Below are 20,454 nucleotides of genomic sequence, written 5' to 3'. Positions count from 1 at the left end.
AGAAAAAAGTTTTCGCATACATTCTTTATGTCTATTTATAGGTTGAATATTAGACAATCTCTGAAAATTAACTGTAGATTGCATATCAAAAATCGAGTAAAATTTTAAAATGTTGTTGAATTCAAGTATATGGTTATCATTTCATTGACTTTTAGAATGAGAATAATATATAATTCCTTTTAAAATAATTAAATCTATAGTATCATAAATGTATCATAGATTATCGTACAACAGCAAATAATCTATTTTTCAATTCAATCACAGAACTTTTTGGTCATAAAATTGATACAAATGATTTATCTTTAAGAAACAAAGTAATTTTATCAACTCTAAATCCCAATATATTAAAAATTGATCGAAAAAGCTTTGTCTTTTGATGATAAAATCAAAAGTGAAAATGATTACAATCTTGTAAACGCAATATCAACTGAATTTCTGAATCAGTTGTCACTAAATGCTTTACTACCACATAAATTAATCTTGAAAAAAGGGGCAATAAACAGTTGTTTAAGAAATTTAGATATCGATGGCGGCCTTTGTAATGGTTCTTAAAAATATAAAAAAATTGTATTAGTTGGAGAAATCATAACTGGTAAGTATTCTGGTAAAATCTTATTGTCACAAATTAATCTGAGTTCATCATTAAATGAAATACCGTTTCGTATAATAACAGGGCAATTTACGATAAGATAAAGTTTTGCTATATGACTATAAATAAATCTCAAGGTTAATCTTTTGACGAAGCTGGAATCGAGAGCGACATCGAGAAATAACTTTAAATTATTTCTAAAAAGTTTATTTATAAACACAATGGCGATTTATAAGACGATAAAAAAACGAACGAAATTAGATATTAATACGAAAATATATACAAAAAACATAGTATACTCGGACATTTTTTCAAATCAATTAAATTTTTAAATAATAAAAAGAATTAAATAAATTTTATGTATACTGGTAATTGTTTGTCTGAGTTATCACCATTATAAAGTCTAAACAAATAATACTAATAAATAAATTGTTTGGCTAAGTTATCGCCATTATAAGGTTTAAATACATAATACTATAATATACAAATCGATTGGCTGACTTATCGCTTTTATAAAGTCTAAATATATAATACCAGTATACAAATTGTTTGGCTAAGTTATCGCCATTATTGTTCCTAAATATATACCATAACAACGAATTAATTTTTTTTTTTTTGGTGAATTATTGCTATTGTCATTTTTATAAATAACAATAATAATAACTGCTTGATGAAGATATCAAAAAATGTATTACATATATTAGTTATGATACTGGATGTGTTATTATGATCATAAATTTTATCATTATTATTCAAGTGTGAGATTTTAACTATTTTTTATATTATTTCCAATTATAAATTATGTTATTCATAGTAAAAAATATTTACACAGGTCGACAAATCCATTATTATATTTATTTGATTTAAATATGTAGTGATAATGAATAGCATATAAAAACATATTCATATTGTTTAATATATATTAACATACTTAAACATTTCATTAACATATTTTATTGGACAATATAATAATTTTCAATATTTCATTAAATTAAAACGTGTTTCACATTAAAATTTAGTGAACAAAATAGATAATTTACCAGTAAAAATACCGTTTTTTTATGTCAATTGTTTATTTAAAATATAGCACATGGAATAATGAATCAATTATTTAGTATAATAAAAAAATTTAAATGAGGGTGTTTTTATCAGAACATCTATATCTAATAAATACAATAGTCTCAACCCTGTTATAGCCAGAGAGCTAGTTTTATTTATACTACAATCCAAAATTTATCACTAATTATTATAGTTTGAAATGAAATATATACTTTGGGTCTAAAAAGACTCTCACGATGACGGGATGTGAACTACAAACGAGTACATCAGATATCGATCGAAATTACCGTCAAATATCTGTCATATTTCATAGACGATGTCCAGGTGCCAGGACGACTCCCAGGACGACGGAACATCATCTACAAATAAGAGTACAAGATCTCAATTAAAATTATCGTCAAATATCTGTCATATCTCGTATACGATGCCCAGGTGTCAGGATGACTCTCAGGAAGACGAGACTTCGTCTACGAATAAAAGCACTAGGTGTATATATCTTATAAAGATCAGAAATGTCAACTTATTTACTGAAATATATTGTGATGAACATATGTATATCATATCTCTTTCATGTTTCTTATCATGATTATCCCCAGCATCATGTAATCTCCCTATCGAAAATATACACCTGTGATTACAGCTGTAACTACAGGTTAAATTTACATCTGACGAAGATCAGGAGTTTTTCATATGCAAAATTGGTTTTAATCAATTAATCATGGTAGAAAATCATAAAACTATGTGAACGTATAATCGGATAAAAGAACGTTAATTGCAGAGTATAAGTATAAAAAATTAATTGTATTACGGTGTAGTATAAGTTATAACTATTAATACTGATTGTGAGTAGCAGTATTGGATTAAACTTAATTGGGTCTCATTTTAATATGCGGCCGATCAATTAAGAATCAATTACAACAAATTTATATTTAAATATATAGGTTTCATTTATTAATCAATTGAAATATTATCACAAACATTTTTACGTGAAAATACACAATACTCTTAACGAACTTATATCGATTTATTTATATATTAATTATATTTATTATAAACTCATTGTTATTAACAACATATATTATTCTGTAATCTTGGATTATCTCAATGATCATCGCCAAACTAGTTTTGAACAAGGCTTTAAGTACGCCTACTCTGAACCTCTATTTCAAAACTTCCTTCATATTTAACTTTTTAAGTCAAAGCTGTCGTACATGCATTCATCAAATACTGCCTTTTATCAATGGGATAATTTTTATACGATCTTGTATTATGTATATAATCTGCGCACAGACCTGTTAAATTGATAAATATATGATATAATATAATATATATATATAATAAAGTAGTCGATGTATACATGTATATTAACTACTTTGTACGTATATATCTCACCAAAAAATAATTCTAACTTATTTGGACAGAAAAGCTGAATCGACTTCTCTCCGGAAACAATTTTCTTTACTTTTTTGAGGTCCAAACAAAAATACGGCAACTCTTTTTTCCATATCAGCTGAGCTGCCCCCGCAGCAAAAGTGCTTAATGGTTTTGTAGTTCGCAGCGTTCTCCAAGCATCTACTCGTGAAGTAATACCCTGTCCCAAATAAATGCGCTGCAAACAAATTTTGTAATGTTTTATTTACTCTGACATATCGTAAATGTTATGAATAACTAACAAACACGGGATCAATACCTTTCCTTCATCAAATATTTTATAACGCCGATGTGCTTCTGCTTCTTCTAAAATTAATATCAAACATATCAATTTTTTGTCAAAAACTATTTCCACAAGACTATTTCATACAAACATCTAAAACATTCATTTGCATACCTGGAGTATTCAAAAGGTTTCGCTTTGCGTACATCTTATACAATCTCGGTTTCCAAAATTTGAGAATAATCCAGTAGGTCGCTGCATCTGTGACAATATTTCATGTTACTTATGTGCCATTCAAAAATTATATTCTTTTGAACAATAAGGAGTAATGAATCGTTAGAAAATAAAAATTTTGTGAGAAATTATTCCCAATCATGCCTGACGATTTTTATGGGACGAGAAATATCCTCGGATTTTTTCAAAAATGTTATAACAATTTAATACTTGCATATACTTATATTAAATGTTTAAATATATACCTTCATTTTGTCTATCCGATGAGCTCAAAACTTTTCTTCTGAAGTCGAATCTCTTCCACGGTGGAGTTCGCGATCTGTATCTACGCTGAGAGCGCGAACATGACCGCAAACGCCACGAAAGCCGCAAGCGTGCGCGTGACCATGACCGCGAACGTCGAGAGCGTGCGCGTGACCGAGACCGCGAACGCCTAGAGCGCGAATGTGATCGCGAACGCCTAAAACGCGAATGTGCGCGGGACCGTGAACGCTGAGAGCGCGAACGCGACGGTGCATGTTGAGAGCGCGTAGGAGACCGTACATGTTGAGGGCGCGTAGGAGACGGTACATGTTGAGGGCGCGTAAGAGACGGTGCAGGTTGAGAGCACGGAGGAGTCGGATCATGTTGAGCGTGAACTGTTAAAGCGTGACCGTGACCGCGAACTCCTAGAATGTGATAGAGAGAGACTTTGGTTTGGCGATGGGCTCAGACGAGGCGTTGATGGCAAATGGCTCCATTGAGGTACCGATGAGGAATGCGATTTCGATCGGCAGTGAAGCACCAATGGCGGGTGTGCTTTCGATGGACTTCGACGAGGCGACGATTGCAAGCTTAATTGCGATCCCACATTACCTTCGCCATCGAAATCGCATGTTGCAGCTCGACCTTTGGGACCGACCTGCATGCTTGTGCGAAGTGGCGATGAGAACGGTGTTAGTTGTCGCAAAGGTTCTAACGACGGATACATGGGTGTTATCAAAGAAAATTTGGTTAGCGATTTAGCTTTTGGTTGATTGCTTATGTCTGCCAAAGGTTGTCTTTCCTGTAAACACATGAATGATACCAATGAGCTCTAAGTGATTTAAAGTAGTGTCAGAATTAAATAGTGAGTCGTAAGAGACAGCTCACGAACAAGAAGAAACGAGATGGAGCAACCCTGATTACATGAAATGCCATTAGAGTTAGTTTGGCTTTAGATATCATGACGCCAATGCTTGATTTAACGCAAAATACGTTCAAAGGAAATCCGGATAGAGATTGCAAAGAGTTAGGAATACATAGATCCAGATAAAATTTGACAGAATCGGAGTAAAAAACTGGACAAGTCCTATTTAATGTAAATTAATCACATAGGAGTTTATTTTGTATCCAATAATTTGGAAATAAGGGAGCTCACACTTTTAGAACTTAATTGTCAGAAGAGAGTATATGCACCTCTTTCAAATAAAAAATATTTTTGTTTGTAAACACCGATAGCTGCATCAAAATATATTAATAAAGCCATTGAACGATAGCTTCTGATTTCATTTGATTTTAATTGATGTCTTGAAAAAAACTAAACAATATTTACACTTAATATTTTATATCGACTCCCGAGCGCAATACCATTCACTAACCCGGTCTTAGCTTGTTTTTGAGCCCCATTCTGTTAGATTTTATCTGCATTAGCTGCTTTTTTTAGCCTATAGCGCCATGCTCTAAGTAACTTACTATTTGAATACATAAACTAACTTTTTTCGGCATCGACGTTTTCACATCGCTTTTTTTGTTTTCTTCTCCGAATTTTTATTATTGTTGTCGAGTGCGGTAAAAGTCAGCTCTTCTCTCGTTTGCAACAACGTATTAGAATTCATCTTATGAATGGTTATTTCTGCATTCTTTCTTTTTGCTTCCTTCAAAATAGTGCTTTCATTTTTCTGGAAATTACAAGTTCAATAAGTAACATAAGAGGTATTCCCGAATGGAAAACATATGTTGGGAAGACCAGGCCAATTTGAACACGGGGCTGATATAGAAATTCTAAATGAATCGACTTCAAATTTAGTATGGTGGTAGGACATATATTACCTTTGGTCATTTGTTCCCGGAATTTCGAAAATCATTATCAAACAATAAATGATACCGATATCGGTAAGGTAACTCTCTGTCGGTATACGGTCGCACAGTGTGGCCGATGGGTCCAAAAAGTAAGGCTAGTAAGTACCCTATTAACTTCAACCAATTTTTGCGACAATTGCTGATTTTCGTATATAATTATTTAAAAAATAACATTGGTCTGGCATAAAATAAGATAAAATCTAACTATATTCTTTAAAAAATGTTGTAATAAAAAGTAATGAGTAACGGAAATATACTAAAATCAGCGAATTTCGTAAAAATTGGTTTAAGTTTATGGGGTACTTACTAGCTTTGAGGTACGTTCTGGGGGACTCGCATCCTCAAAATACATTACTTAACGACCATTTTCCTGCGGGGAGGGCCTTATTGAATGATTTTTTCTCATGAAGCTTAAATTTTTCCCTTTTTCCATCCATCGGCCTCACTGAGGGTCGCCCGTTTACCGCGCGAAGTAATCAAAAAATTTTTAAAAATGATTGCTGAATTATTAGAATTATGAATGCAGTACACCCTTTCGCGATCCGACCCCTCAATTGAAAACTATCCTTTCTGACCTATAAAAACGATATTATCATCCGAATAAAACCTCCAATTTGAACATTTTTGTCGTGAAAAATTTAGAAGATTATATACATCAATTTTGCATAGAACTGTACCATATATGATTTGCACAAGATTCACACGATCACAACAGCTTAAGTCTACATGCAGATTTGTAACAAAAATACGTATCATTTTACTATTTTTTTATGCTCCAGTCGTTTTTATGTTTGTACGTGTTTATAATCACTAAAAACAAAGTTTTCTGTCAATTTTCAGGCCTTTTAAACCAGTGGGTACGGATTTACAACAGAAAGTTTGTAATTTTCTAAGGGAAATGGCACAGCAAATGTGCGCATAGCAAAATTCGACTGGCAAAAAATACTGATAAAACTTCATTAACTTTTTGTAGACATCATTACAAAGAAACGTTATTTTAATTTATTAAAGAACATTGTATGTCATTTTACAGCCTTTTTTGTAAATAATTATTTTTTATAATATCTAGTTTTGTTATATTAAGCTTGCGATGCATGAGTTTCATTATTCTGCTGGAGAGAATATGTCCTCTTATTTCGAAAGCTTCTGACAAAAATGCGCTAGAAATGTCTATTTGTCCTATTGCTATATCGCACGTGAGATCTCGTGCCAAAATCTCATCTGACCATACATTGTCATAATTAATTTAAATATGCATACCCGGGAGAGAAAAATCGCGCGATTAGTCATGTGATTTGTCACATGACGATTTGGCGTTATTTTTCCAGTAATAAATCAGGCGAATGCGAATCTTGGGATCAATCATGTGATGCCATGCTGCGATGCTGCGATCTTCCGTTATTCTTAGGGGAGATGCCAATATAATAATTGTCAGGTATTCCAGATAATTATAGCTCCACATTTAGATGTTATGGTTTTTATAATAACCATGTTGATGATTATGCTCTTATATAATGAGGTGGGGGTATGGGCGTGGAGGAGCTCATTCATATATATATATATACATGGGTGTGTGTGTGTGTGTGCATGTATATTTTTATATTTATTTATTATGGACTATTGCATTATTCCACACCAACATGTGGAAAAATTGTTCAAAAATCGACTAATCAACTTTTTCCAACAGGGAACATTTTTGTATGAGTTTGTCATACCCCTAACAGAACCCAAAAAAAATTTGGAGTCCATAAGGTGCCATCAATGCAAAATTAAGCCATATATTAAAATTGCAGAATTCAGACATTTTTGTAAAAGTTGCCAAATCAAATGATTTTTAAAGTAGGTCCTACCCGTAACAGATTGTCGGTTCAGAAAATGATAAAATTCGGCATATAAGTAGATTTTACTATAACAAATACTGAGTTTAAGTATAGTGAAACTTTGGAGCCTGAGAAAGAACATTAGTTGAATAACTAACGAATAACTTGAGTACTTGTAAAAAATGGTTTGGAACCTGTGAGCGTAGCAATAAACAAATAAAAGTTAAGAAATGTACACTTAACCTCAAAAAAAAAAAAAAATAGTGAAATCAGTTACTGTGAAACTTTTTATTCATAATTCTGAGAAATAAAATCGTTTAATGTGAATTTCAAATCAATATTTGTCGTACCCTGACTTATGTAACTTTTATTATTAAGTATATCCCACATATATTTGAGAAAATAAAAGTGGACTTTGTTTTGAATAGCTACCAATACCGGTAATACCTCCTTAAGGCATGATGGTTGCATTTTTTGTATATAAATGTTAAAACAACTTCAACGCTAATTATTCATAGAATTATAAAAACAAATTTTTGTAACATATACTGCTTATTTTGATTTAGAAAATGCAATATATAACACTAAAAACCTCATTGTAACTCTGCGCCACGCTTAAAATATTTTTTCATTTACAAGTATCTACATTTGTCTTATAAGAATTTATCGTACAATAAAACAATTTTTTTATGAATTATCCAAATTACATGAAACTCTAACCCGTTGCAATTATTCGTTTCATTTCTTGTTGCATAATGTATTATTATTATTATTGATAATTGTTTCAATTTTTATCATGCAAATCATATACGGTATGTTTAAGTAAGGTTATAATGTAATTAAGGTTACATGTAAAATTTCACGTACAAATTTACATACTCATCTTGACGCATACTTTTATGTAGAATTTAGCGTTAAGTTTTACAATTTTTTTTTGATTCCTGTAAAAATTTACATGTATCAGTTCCAAATTTTTACATGAAATCGGATTTAAAAGTTTATGTCAATAGTTTCAACAGAGAAGAATTGACAAATATTTGCTATGCCAAAGAGAAAAATACATGTAGGGAAGAGTGATTTTATTGGAAAAGGTAAAGCTACCAAAAACCAATATAGCATGAAGCTACCATGTTGGCCACTAAATGAGAGATTATTGGTATGGCTAAGATTGATCCGTGTCCAAGACTGCCTTAATCTGCCCTACTGATCTATCAATGACTTAAACATTGAAAGCAAAACAAGAACAGATTATCGAAAACATAGCAAAATTAGGGATCTGACCTTCGGTGCTGCGCTGGCAATTGTCTCTTCATCGTCCGTGGAAGTATTAAAGGATGAACTATCAAAATCTGCCATTTGAGTAAGCGGGGCAAATCGACTACGTGACTTTATAATTTTTTCTATCTCTTCTTGGCCACTAGCTGCAAATCAGAAACGTCAATAATCAAATTTTGTCTCATAAGCCTAGCTAAAATAATAAAAATAATACTAATACTTACCTATTAGAGATGAAATTTGTGCTCTGACGATAACACGCTTGCAAACACTACCATCGTACCACTTAACATGATACCACTTATCTTGTAAAAAGTCATTGACATATTTGGGACAATCTTTTTCAAACTCTTTTATCATGTCAAGATGAACAAACCATGCTCTGTCTGGTTCTTTTATAAATTTCACGTGAGCGTGAGTAAATGTTATTTTTTGAGACATTTCCATGATTAGCTAAACACATTTAAAAAAGCCAATACAAAATAGAACCTCAAAGCTTAAAATAACAAAGAATCAGCAGTTTATTTTTGTTTTCTTATTGCTGCACGAATTATAGAGAATCAGTCCCAAAGCCGTAAGTATTTTCTGAATTTATTACTCTCAAAGATGGATTTCAACTATTTATTTATTTATAAAAAAAATGTTAAAGACTTTCCTTGACCTGCTCTATGCTATGCTTTAAGAGATGATGTATGTGTGTGTATATGAATATATATATATCCGTACTCGCGCGAGGAGGAGACCGAACATAGGCACGTATAATATATAAATATGTGTGGTTTCGTATATGTGTATGTAATAATTTTTAAACTACTTAAAATTATAGCGTATATATATTATTTATAAATATATATATATATATATATTAACAATCTTACCGGAACGTGGAATTTACCGTTCCAGTTCCAGCGGAACGCTTTCATCTCATATGTGAGTTCACTCTCCAACTAAGTCTCAAAGTCTATGCTCTTAAAACGTGTTTGTTTACTTTCATCGAGCCTCACCGGCCTTACGTTTTTTAGTGAAAAAAGTGTTTTTTATTTTAAAAAAGGGTTGTTTTATAATAATCCTAATGGCTGATCATCGTGTGCCATATAAAAAATATTTTCGAGAGTCCGATGTTCCCGTACCACGTAAGACACTGAAAAGGCATAATGTAGCCTCGAATATTCAATTGGGACCAGGGATTAATAACAGTAATGACGAAACTGATCAGCTGAAGTATAGTGCATCTAATTCTATACAAGTAAATTACATATTTTAATTATTTATAGAATTAGCTAATATGATTGTGTAGTATTTTTATTATTTATAATTTTAATTGTGATATTGAAAAATTGCCCCAGACTCAAGGTAAAGTTGCTACACAAACATTGATGCCGATGTTGTACATGATGTAAAAAATCATAAATTATATTATATTATAACAAACTATATATGTATATAGGGTTGTTCTCTGTGAAATCGAGTGCAATTATTTAAATTGTTTCTAAAACTGTAAAAGTATTGTGACGGCCGAGTGCACGTCAAATGTCTAACGGCTAATCATGTACTAATTGTAATAAGATTATTGTTTCAGCAAGCTGCCAACGAGCGCCGAAACGAGCGAGAACGGGAGACGAGGCAAGATAGAGACAGAGAGAGTGAGAGCATAGGTAGCGCGGTTGCCGCCTGGCCGCACAGCGTTGGCGAGATATGACAACGATGTGCCGACGGCCGGGAGAGCCGCGACTAGAGTCAGTCTCGCTGCGCTATCCACACGTGTAGCTCGCGCTGCTACTATAGTCCAGAGAAGCTAACTCGGACCGGGATCCGGAGCATGCGCAGTATCCTGCTCAGCTGCCACGCTCTCATTGGCGCTCCGCACTCGCGCGCAGTTTGAAAAAGATGGGGGGCGGGGCTTTGCGTCAGCCGTTTTTCGGAAGGACGTTCAAGCCCCGTGAACAGAAAATTTTTTTTTACTCTTTTCTGTTAGTTGATATTCTAATTGACGTGAAAAACTTTTTGTGTACTAAAAAAAAACAATTAGAAAGCTACACAACAATTTTCACATAGGGATATACATCAGTAGGTAGCATATATCCAAGCAAACTCCTCATGACTATGGAAACATAAATATCTAAACCCTATAAACCCTAACAACTTAAATATCTATTAACAAATCAAGTTTAAGCTTAAACAAACCCAATTTAAACAAACAAGCCACCCCACCCTCTCGATAAACATATGCTACTTTCAATCTTTCTGCTCCAACGACGTTCGCGGCGGCGCGGTCTACGTCGTCGCTTAGTAATCTTATGCTCCCGGGTTCGAGTCCGATACCCGGCGATTTTTTTTTTATTTTTTTTCTACTTTCTTATAAAATTCTTAGTATAAAATCAACAACCACAAGTTTTTTAGTTATTAAATAGCAAGATTAAAATTAACAAATAAATTTATAGTTTTAACAATTTTTTATATTACACACACTGCATTAAATTTACACTTTATTTATAAATATGAAATATAAAATATAAAATAAATATAATATTGGCAATTTTCCACACAACCCGGGAGGTACTGCCACATGCGCGTTGCTTTTTGATTTATATAAATTATCCTATTTATTAATATTAATTTTTATATTTTATTGCAAGCAGTTAAACGACATGGTAAACTGCTTACAATATTAAAAAAAAATATTTACAACTGGGATTATTTATAAACGTGGAAGCCTCGCCAGTAGCCTTACTTTACCACGTAAAGGAGCTCCGCCTTCCTCCACGCTCCTCCCTACTTGCCTCCAATCTTAAACGCAAAAGTCTCAATAACGAACATGTTTTTTAACAATCTTCTAATAACCAAAGCTTCATTACTTTCATAAAACTTTAATGCTTAGAATATTGATAAAAAAGAGCACAGTAAACGAGCCTTTTTGCGCAAAGAGTCCACCACGGAGGGCGAAAAAGACTCTTAAAAATCTCCTGCTAAAATTCGTCGACAGAAAAAATGTATACAATAATAGCAAGAGATAAAAAAGAGTCTTTTTCGCCCTGATGTAAATTCGACTGAAGAATATTGTATATAATAATAAAAATAAGTTCATGAGTCTAAACAATAAATAATACAAAACGCTAAAAAAAAGAATTTATCAATTTTACAAAAGAAACTTATACAATGTTCAATCGAATTTACATTAAATAATTATACAAATACCACTTCCAAATAGAATCTATTATCGCATCATGTCATACGATAATCTAAAATAAATGAAAAATGTATTTATATTACTATTTATTAATTTTAAACTAATTTCCGTTTTTCTGCTTCTAATCTATCTAGAACAAAGTAAATTTATATTTAAAAAATATACAATATACAAAATATAATACATGCATGACCCTCTTAAAATTAAATTAGCAACTTTAATAATCAATAATAATTTTGAAATGACTAAGAATTTTATATATTAATTGTTTCTAATTTATCTACTGATCGCTTTTTAAAAGGATATAAATTTTCCGTCGTAAACATATTTAATTGTTAATAAATAAAAAAATAAAAAAAAAAATCGCCGGGTATCGGACTCGAACACGGGAGCATAAGATTACTAAGCGACGACGTAGACCGCGCCGCCGCGAACGTCGTTGGAGCAAAAAGATTGAAAGTAGCATATGTTTATCGAGAGGGTGGGGTGGCTTGTTTGTTTAAATTGGGTTTGTTTAAGCTTAAACATGATTTGTTAACAGATATTTAAGTTTTTAGGCTTTATAGAGTTTAGATATTTATGTTTCCATAGTCATGAGGAGTTTGCTTGGATATATGCTACCTACTGATGTATATCCCTATGTGAAAATTGTTGTGTAGCTTTCTAATTGTTTTTTTTTTTTTAGTACACAAAGAGTTTTTCACGTCAATTAGAATATCAACTAACAGAAAAGAGTAAAAGAAAAATTTTCCGTTCACGGGGCTTGAACTCGGTCCTTCCGAAAAACGGCTGACGCAAAGCCCCGCCCCCCATCTTTTTCAAACTGCGCGCGAGTGCGGAGCGCCAATGAGAGCGTGGCAGCGGAGCAGGATACTGCGCATGCTCCGGATCCCGGTCCGAGTTAGCTTCTCTGTACTATACGCGGGTTTGTTGTGAGTCCTGCGAGCATCTCGAGAGCGAACGATATTCGTCCGTGCGTTACCGACGAGCCGCTGCGACGCCCGTCCGAACTGTTGCATCTCCACGTCCGAGACTGGACCACGTCCGCTTGCGTCAAGTACTACTGCCACTACTGAGTTGTAAGTACCTGCACTCTCACTCTCTCACGTCGACGGGGTAATATCTCTCGTCTCTCTTTATCGTTCGTCGAAGTGTGCGGCGTTTGCACCTCCGTGTATAGTACAATCGAAATACATTTCCTTATTTAAACTTCTCGTGTGTTATTTCTTACGACCCGACCTTCGCCGCCTCCGCGATGATCTGAGTCGGCCGAGCCGTGCCTTCTGCACGCCCGACGTTAATTTACAATAAACAGGGCCCTTCTGGCCCTGGTTATAACACGGTAGAAAAGTATAAACCGAGTGTTATAGTATATATTTTTTTGATGATAAATTTAGAAATACTGTACAAATTTTAAAACAGTTTCTGTGATACCGTATACCAGGTATAACATCTCTTCGAAAGTCAAAATTCATAATCTTAATAATTTAACTTTCCGTAGACGTATCATTTTATTTCTGATCATCGAAGAGCACAACTTAACGTATGCTGGAAACACATAATTATAGTCTGTGTGTGGTGATTTCAAAATAAGATAATTAAAAAAAGTTATTACCTGTTTATGAGCAATTGAAAAAATAAACTTATCTAAAAGAAAATTCATGAAATTATATTCAAAAAATTCATTCACAACATTATATTTGATCTGTGATTGACTATTGATTTTGTGAGCGATGTCTATGTTTATTGAAATTAGTAACCTCAAAAATTAAACCCTATGAATTACTAAATATTTCAAAAATTAAGGCATATCTTATTATAAGAAAATGCAACTCGCAATTGTGTAGTCTTTCTAACCTCAAAAAGTGAACTTTTTTAATTCTAGAATATTGTATTCTGACAGGTAGTACACGAATTTCTATCCATTTACTTCTACAATTTATCCATTTAAAATAAAAATTGGAAAAATATTGTAATAAATACTCAAGGAGCGCGTCTGAATTAAATCGCTAATTATTACAAAATACAAAAAATTAAAAATATTATATTTCAATTATTAATAACTTTTTGTGAGACAAGCACGTCCATTTTCAAGTTTTTCGTATCTATTAATAGGGACTTAAATGACTGTTTTTGCTCGCTTTTCTGAAAACGTTAAATTTGATGTTTTTACATTTATTTAGTAGATTTCTAATAATTCGTCGTTTACCAATTATCCGAGAATTAAATAGGTTTTTTGCTAATTTTACATGCATAATTGTAAAATTAATTAAATGTTCTATAATAATATTCATAAAGATTATCACGTGACATGTCACATAACATATTACGTGACACGTCACATGACATATCACATGATTTGTCACATTACTTTATGACACAAATTACGTGACCTTATGAAATACAACCTTACTTGTCACGTGCCACGTATTGTGTCATAACCCTGCTAATAGCTGCAGATTAAAAGCGATAAAATTTGATTAATTTTAATCACATTTTAATCGTTCTTTATACTTCTAATCCTCTTGATCATTTTAGAAGAATCAATTTTAATACATTTTAATCGTATAGCAATTAATGCTTATTTTTAGCATTAATTTTAATCATTTTTTATCCGCATTATCACTAACAATTTGATTTAATCTATTATAATCTATTGTAATGTCCTTGAAATCGCTGAAAGTTATGCGGCAATGTCAGGTTTATAAATCAAAAGTAATCGTATCGTTTTTAAAAGACTATATTATAACTAAAAGTAATAAAGATTAATTATATTTGATTGTTTGTTAGTTAATCGTACTTAATGATAAGTCAAATAAAATTGTTTCTAATCTCATATAATTGAAATCATTTTAATCGTTTTTAATATACAGTATTAAAATCGCAAATAATACATCTTATAGCTGTTAATCACCATGAGTCATATTTTGATGAAAGCTAATTTCTATCATTTTTGATCGTATTTAATGCAAATCATTGAAATCATTTTCAACTGCTTATAACGCAATTAAAAGTGATAAACTTTAATTCTTTGTGATTTTTAGTTGATAAATCCGAATTACACTTTCGGCTATTAGCGGGGAATGTTACGTGACTATATGACACGCGATGTAACATGTTACGTGATTAAACACGTGATTTATTACGTAATATGTTACGTGATCTATTACGACGTGACTGTATGAAACATGGTGTAACGTGTTACAAAAATCGGCAACTCGTTACGTGACATATGTTTTCAAACTCGGCAACACATCACGTGACAGACTGCTAACAGTTATCACGTGACAAATCTTGTGACAAGTCACGTGAAAAATCAATCTAATTTTAGTGGTCAGCGTGTCACGTGGCATACCACATGGTAAATTTTTATAGGGAAGAGCGTGGTTGCCGTGTTTAAAAACAATCAATTCAGCTACTCTTAACACGTATGAAAAAACCGGAAAATACATCTGTACGTCATAAAATAGTATAAATAGGCATAAAATACAAAAATTGCTGAAACTGCCACCTTTGATACTTTGTAATTAACAGATACTTAATGGAAAAAATTTCCAAATACTCAGGAAAATCTATAACAACTTGTGCTTATTCACAGTTTAACAGAATATTTTTTCTTGCTTTCACAGATAACCATACACACACACACACACACACACACACACACACACACACACACAGGTAGATAAATTATTTCACAAATTAGTATTTTATGTTAGAATATAATACATACGTTTAGATTGTGTCGAAATGAACATTTTTTCATTTTCAGTTTGAAATCAGAGAAGAATCAGACAATAATCTGCCGATTGAAGTTGATGATCGTTGTACAGCAGTACCATTAAAAGAATTGTCAGAAAATGAACCACCTCCTACGTCAGAATTAATTAAAGTAATCATATATTTCAGTTTTGTACATCGATTACGTGAGGGATCTAGTATGAAAAACCGTTAAGTCATTTTAAATATTAAAAAAATCGAGTGATTCTGATTTATAATATAGGACAACTGCTACGTGTGCTCTATAAATGAAAGTTAAAAAAATTATTTGTCTGCAATAGGGCGCGAAAACCGGTGCGATTACAAAATCGATCATGTCTATGAATGTACAGTTTTGTTATAGGTTTCATTATCTTTTGTCACTGCATAACAATTGTTATGTAGTCGATTGAGTTTATTAATGTACATAATATATTTTTAATTTTGTATTAAAAACTCATGCTGTTGGATATTTTCTCAAGGAACATTTGGGATGGTCATAAAGTCATAATGTCGAACTTCGTGTTGCAAAAATACCGTTTTACTGTATCGTAAAGTTGAAAAATAAATAATCTTTTATCGTTTTCTAGATACAGGTCCTCGTGTGTAGTATGGACGCTGTGATTCTGATTTGACTGTTGTTCATTCTAGACGCCTCATGTAACGTAGTAATAGTCATTGAATCATGTGAATAACGTTATTAGTCTATTTATAAAGTTACTCTTCAAGTACACGGGACGACATTTTTCGTCTTATTGAAATATAGACATAGGTATAAAAAAATCATAGCAATACACCCGACATTCTATTTGTTTACTAGTTTATTGTCCGAAAATAAAAATGTTGTGCCAGTCTCTTCCCTGTCTTCGACACATGTGCAATAATAACTTAAACCAAATCGGTCATATCAAAAGGGATGGTATTTGGGTTTGTGTAATTTAGACCCCCGGAAATTTAGTATCACACGCGAACCCAAACAGCATCCTTGACATAGCCTTTCTTGCAAAACACAATTCCAAATAATTTGAAATAATTCACCTGTATATGTCTGTAAGGGACTAATAGAAGGTTCGGAATAATCGGTATTAACATGAACTATTTATCTTTCACAGGGATTCGTCGCAAATGCTGAAATGCACGACTGTATACAAGAAGTATTAGAGCATGATGAAGGAATAAATGCTAATGGAACATTCAATAACAAATTTAGAACTCTTGAGGATTTCATGCAAAGTAAAGAATTCTTTGAGCCTATTGATATCCCAATGGACAAAACTAGAGGGGAATTATTTTTAATGCTTCTATAATTTAGTTTGGTAAATAGTTTATCTGTCAGCGCTATGACAAATTTATTTAAAATGTTTAATCGAGAATTTTCAGAACCAATATTACCTGATACCCATTATATGTTGGATAAGCTATTGAATCCTCAAGGCAATGCTGAATTTCATGCTGTCTGTACGAATTGCTCAGCATATATCGGAAAATTTGAGGATGTCAAATCTGTGCAAAGTTGTTCGGTTTGCCATGAAAAATTAGATTTGTAAAATATTTCTAATGTAAGCTTTTTTGTCATAATAAATACAGAACATCAGATAGCTCAATTACTGAATATTTACGAGGATCATTATGATTATGTTGTTAGCGACAGAAATTGTGACGATAATAACATTAGCGATATTTACGATAGTAATGCATATCGTCATTTCAAAGCATCGTTGCCGAAAGATGAAAAAAAAATTATGCAACTGGAATAGTAATTTTCGATGGAACAAGAAAATTTGAATGTACAGATTGTACTCTTTGGCCATTATTTTTGATGATCAATGAACTCTCTGTTGAAGTTCGAACAAAAAAATTGATAACCTGCGGCTTATGGTTTTCCAACAAAAAACCAGACATGAACGCATTTCTAAATCCGTTTGTCGATGTTGTTAATGGACTAAATCATGTGGGCATTAAATCTACTATAAGAGGTGAAGAACGCTCTATTAGATTGTATGTTCCTTTATGCGTTGTAGATTCACCAGCCCGATGTGGTGCGCAAGGAATTCATCAATTTAATGGCAAATGTGGATATAGTTGGTGCAAGCATCCTGGTGTATGGGCCGAAGGCAGCATGAGATATCCCGTACTGGAAAGTACTCCGGAAGTTCGAAATGCAGGAAGTATGAGAACTGATATGCTTACAGCAACACCGGATGATCCAATTAATGGCGTCATCGGGCCATCACCTCTAGCTACTCTAACGCATTTCGATGTTGTATTTGGATTTGTGCCTGATTATTTACACTGCGTTCTGCAAGGAGTAATCAAGCATTTCACTGAATATTACGCTAAAACAATGAATGCAAATCAAATTAAAGAAGTTGATTCCATCATGATGAGTATTACTGCATGCAATCAAAACGCTCGTTATACCCGGCGATTCAGTAGCAGAGGAAATTGGAGTGCACGCGAGCGCGAAAACTTCGCGTTGTTTTATAGCGTTCCAATTTTTTCACATATACTGAGTAAAGAAAGGTTTTATCATTGGCTGCTTCTTGTTGAAAGTTTGTACATACTTTTGCAAGAAAATATTACCATTGCAGAACTCAACGAAGCAGACATGAATTCGTCGACAAAACTCAACAATATTTCGGAATTAAAGCGATGACGTACAATGTCCATCAGTTGTTGCATCTCGGTCGCAGCGTTCTCGATTGGGGGCGCTTATGGGCTCATTCAACATTTTCGTTTGAGGCAGGAAATCACTATATTTTAAGAGCCACGAAATGTGTCAGGGGAATTACGCAGCAAATTTGTCGATACGTTAACCTTCAACATCACATCTTATTGATACAAGAACGTGTTTATCCACGTGCTTCTGCTACCATCACGACGTTTTGCGATGATATTCTTTCAGCCAGAGTTAAGAATTTCCAAGAAATGAATGGTAGAACATATTTCGGTACAGGCTCTTATATGGGCCATAGTATTATTGAAGAATTTAATTTACCAGAGACTGCCATGTTCTACGCAAAAATGGTGCAAAATTCATGTTTGTATCAAACGGCGATGAAGGAAAAGAAGCGATCAAATGATTCTATAGCTCAACTAATCGACGATACATTCATACGAATTCTGTGTTTCGTTGTTGATGATCAAACAGATGCTGAAATAACCATTTCTAACGTGCTTCATACGCATCCTACTTTTAGCAACAAATATAATAAATTCCAAATTGTTGATAAAATTGAAGAAATAAATGTAATGGTGCAAACAACATTTATAAAAGTAGTTTGCATTTGTATGAATATATACGATAACATGTACATTTGTCCATTACCAAATTTGCTAAAATACTAGTTTGTGAATAAAATTGTTAATAAAAGATACTTCCATTCTTTATTATGTATAATTTTAAATTAATTCCCTAAACAAAAAAAAACCTTTATCTCCTCTGGCATAACGCAGCTTGAGGACAAATGATAAGTATTGTCTTTTTAGAGCTATTGTTGACTTGAAACCTATATATTTTGCGGACTTCCAAATTAAATTAGTTACATCCATTGACAATCGTCTGGAATGCCTTCTGGTATTTTTTTGGTCAAACTATCAAAAATTTTTGTGAAAACACTATTTCTGTGCTTGTCCATATTAGCTACATGGATTTAGGATTCTCTAAATGTGATTAATATGACATATTATTCAATTTTTTGGCTCAGGAAATTTTCGGGACCTTCTTTCAACCAACTCGAAATTTTCATGAAAATATATTTCTTTTATCCGATAATACACAGTTTCACAATGATTTTATACCAAGATTAATTGATTAAAACCAATTTTGCATATGAATAACTCCTGATCTTCGTCAGATGTAAATTTGACCTGTAGTTACAGCTGTAATCACAGCTGTATATTTTCGATAGGGCTGGACCACATCTGATCATTTTTATTTTTCATTTTTATACATATAATCTTGTACAATTAATGTATAAAAAAAAATTATTTTTTTTCACATCAATTAAAAGATATTCATGTTTGTACGTACGTACGCTACTTAGCTAATGTTTACCGTTAATGTTTATAAAAACTAAACATAACTAAACATTTAAACTAAACATTTAAAAATTTAATTTAATTTAAAAGGTTAATTGATCAGTTAATGCTAGTAAACACTCTGCGCGGAACGCGAGTGCACGAGTTTTTTTCTCATCTCACGGCTTGCGGCTGTTTCTTTATCGCTGCAAGGGTCGAATATGCATATGCTATGCAGTGACATACAATTTTTGAAGCCCATGCTTAGTAGCCGACACTGGCAGAAAACCGCCTGTAGTTCCAGAATATTCTTATTCCCGGAAGATAATCATTCAGTGCCAGCTGAGCTGATTGAGCAGCAGAACAGTCTATATTCCAATCGAAATTCAGTAGATATAGATAGAGAAGTCTTACTTATATACTAATTCAGACGCCAGCTTCCTTTCTGTACTTTTTTAATCGTCCCCTGGATTTTTAAACTCGCTATGGCTCTATTTATAGCGCTTATTGAAAATAACTTTGTTTTCTTCCTAGTAAATACTTTCTCTGTTTATTATTACGAATAATAACGGCTAATTCATGGTTTATTGAAAATATCTCAAAAACTACTGCACCTACAAAAAAACCATCGTGATAGAAAGTTGCTTGAAATATTGAAATGCATAAATTATTATCTGACGCATTTTTGCATAGAAGCAGTTTTTGCAAAAACGTAACTCCTGGCATTGTCCCTAAAATTTTTCAACTGGATATTGTT

At 32.7% G+C, this 20,454-nt stretch overlaps 2 protein-coding genes across 3 annotated transcripts; one reads left to right on the top strand and one right to left on the bottom strand.

The window, feature by feature from the left end:
* Positions 1-1,193: 1,193 nt before the first annotated feature.
* LOC116416558 lies at positions 1,194-9,330 on the bottom strand. 2 transcript variants are annotated; one of them, XR_004345206.1, is made up of 7 exons: positions 8,738-9,330; positions 5,271-5,455; positions 3,782-4,581; positions 3,477-3,563; positions 3,339-3,385; positions 3,041-3,257; positions 1,194-2,940 (listed from the first exon to the last, which is right to left on the bottom strand). XR_004345206.1 is itself a non-coding variant. In XM_032601611.1 (5 exons), the coding sequence occupies exons 2-5, from the start codon at positions 3,508-3,510 to the stop codon at positions 2,840-2,842; spliced, it is 399 nt and encodes a 132-aa protein (XP_032457502.1). In that variant the 5' UTR covers positions 3,511-3,563; positions 3,782-4,244; the 3' UTR covers positions 1,194-2,839. The 2 variants fall into 2 exon arrangements, 1 of the variants encoding a protein (XP_032457502.1); XM_032601611.1 differs by lacking the exons at positions 5,271-5,455; positions 8,738-9,330 and having other exon boundaries at positions 3,782-4,244.
* A 357-nt stretch (positions 9,331-9,687) lies between these two features.
* LOC116416557 lies at positions 9,688-19,054 on the top strand. Its single transcript, XM_031925435.2, has 3 exons — positions 9,688-9,977; positions 15,691-15,810; positions 16,790-19,054. Exons 1-3 carry the CDS (start codon positions 9,804-9,806, stop codon positions 16,982-16,984), a joined length of 489 nt encoding a protein of 162 aa, XP_031781295.1. The 5' UTR covers positions 9,688-9,803; the 3' UTR covers positions 16,985-19,054.
* The last annotated feature ends 1,400 nt before the right edge of the window (positions 19,055-20,454 follow it).

This window comes from Nasonia vitripennis, assembly GCF_009193385.2.
Source record: "Nasonia vitripennis strain AsymCx chromosome 2 unlocalized genomic scaffold, Nvit_psr_1.1 chr2_random0010, whole genome shotgun sequence".
NCBI classification, from domain to species: Eukaryota; Metazoa; Arthropoda; class Insecta; order Hymenoptera; family Pteromalidae; genus Nasonia; species Nasonia vitripennis.
This window is presented reverse-complemented; position numbering and strand designations above follow the sequence as displayed.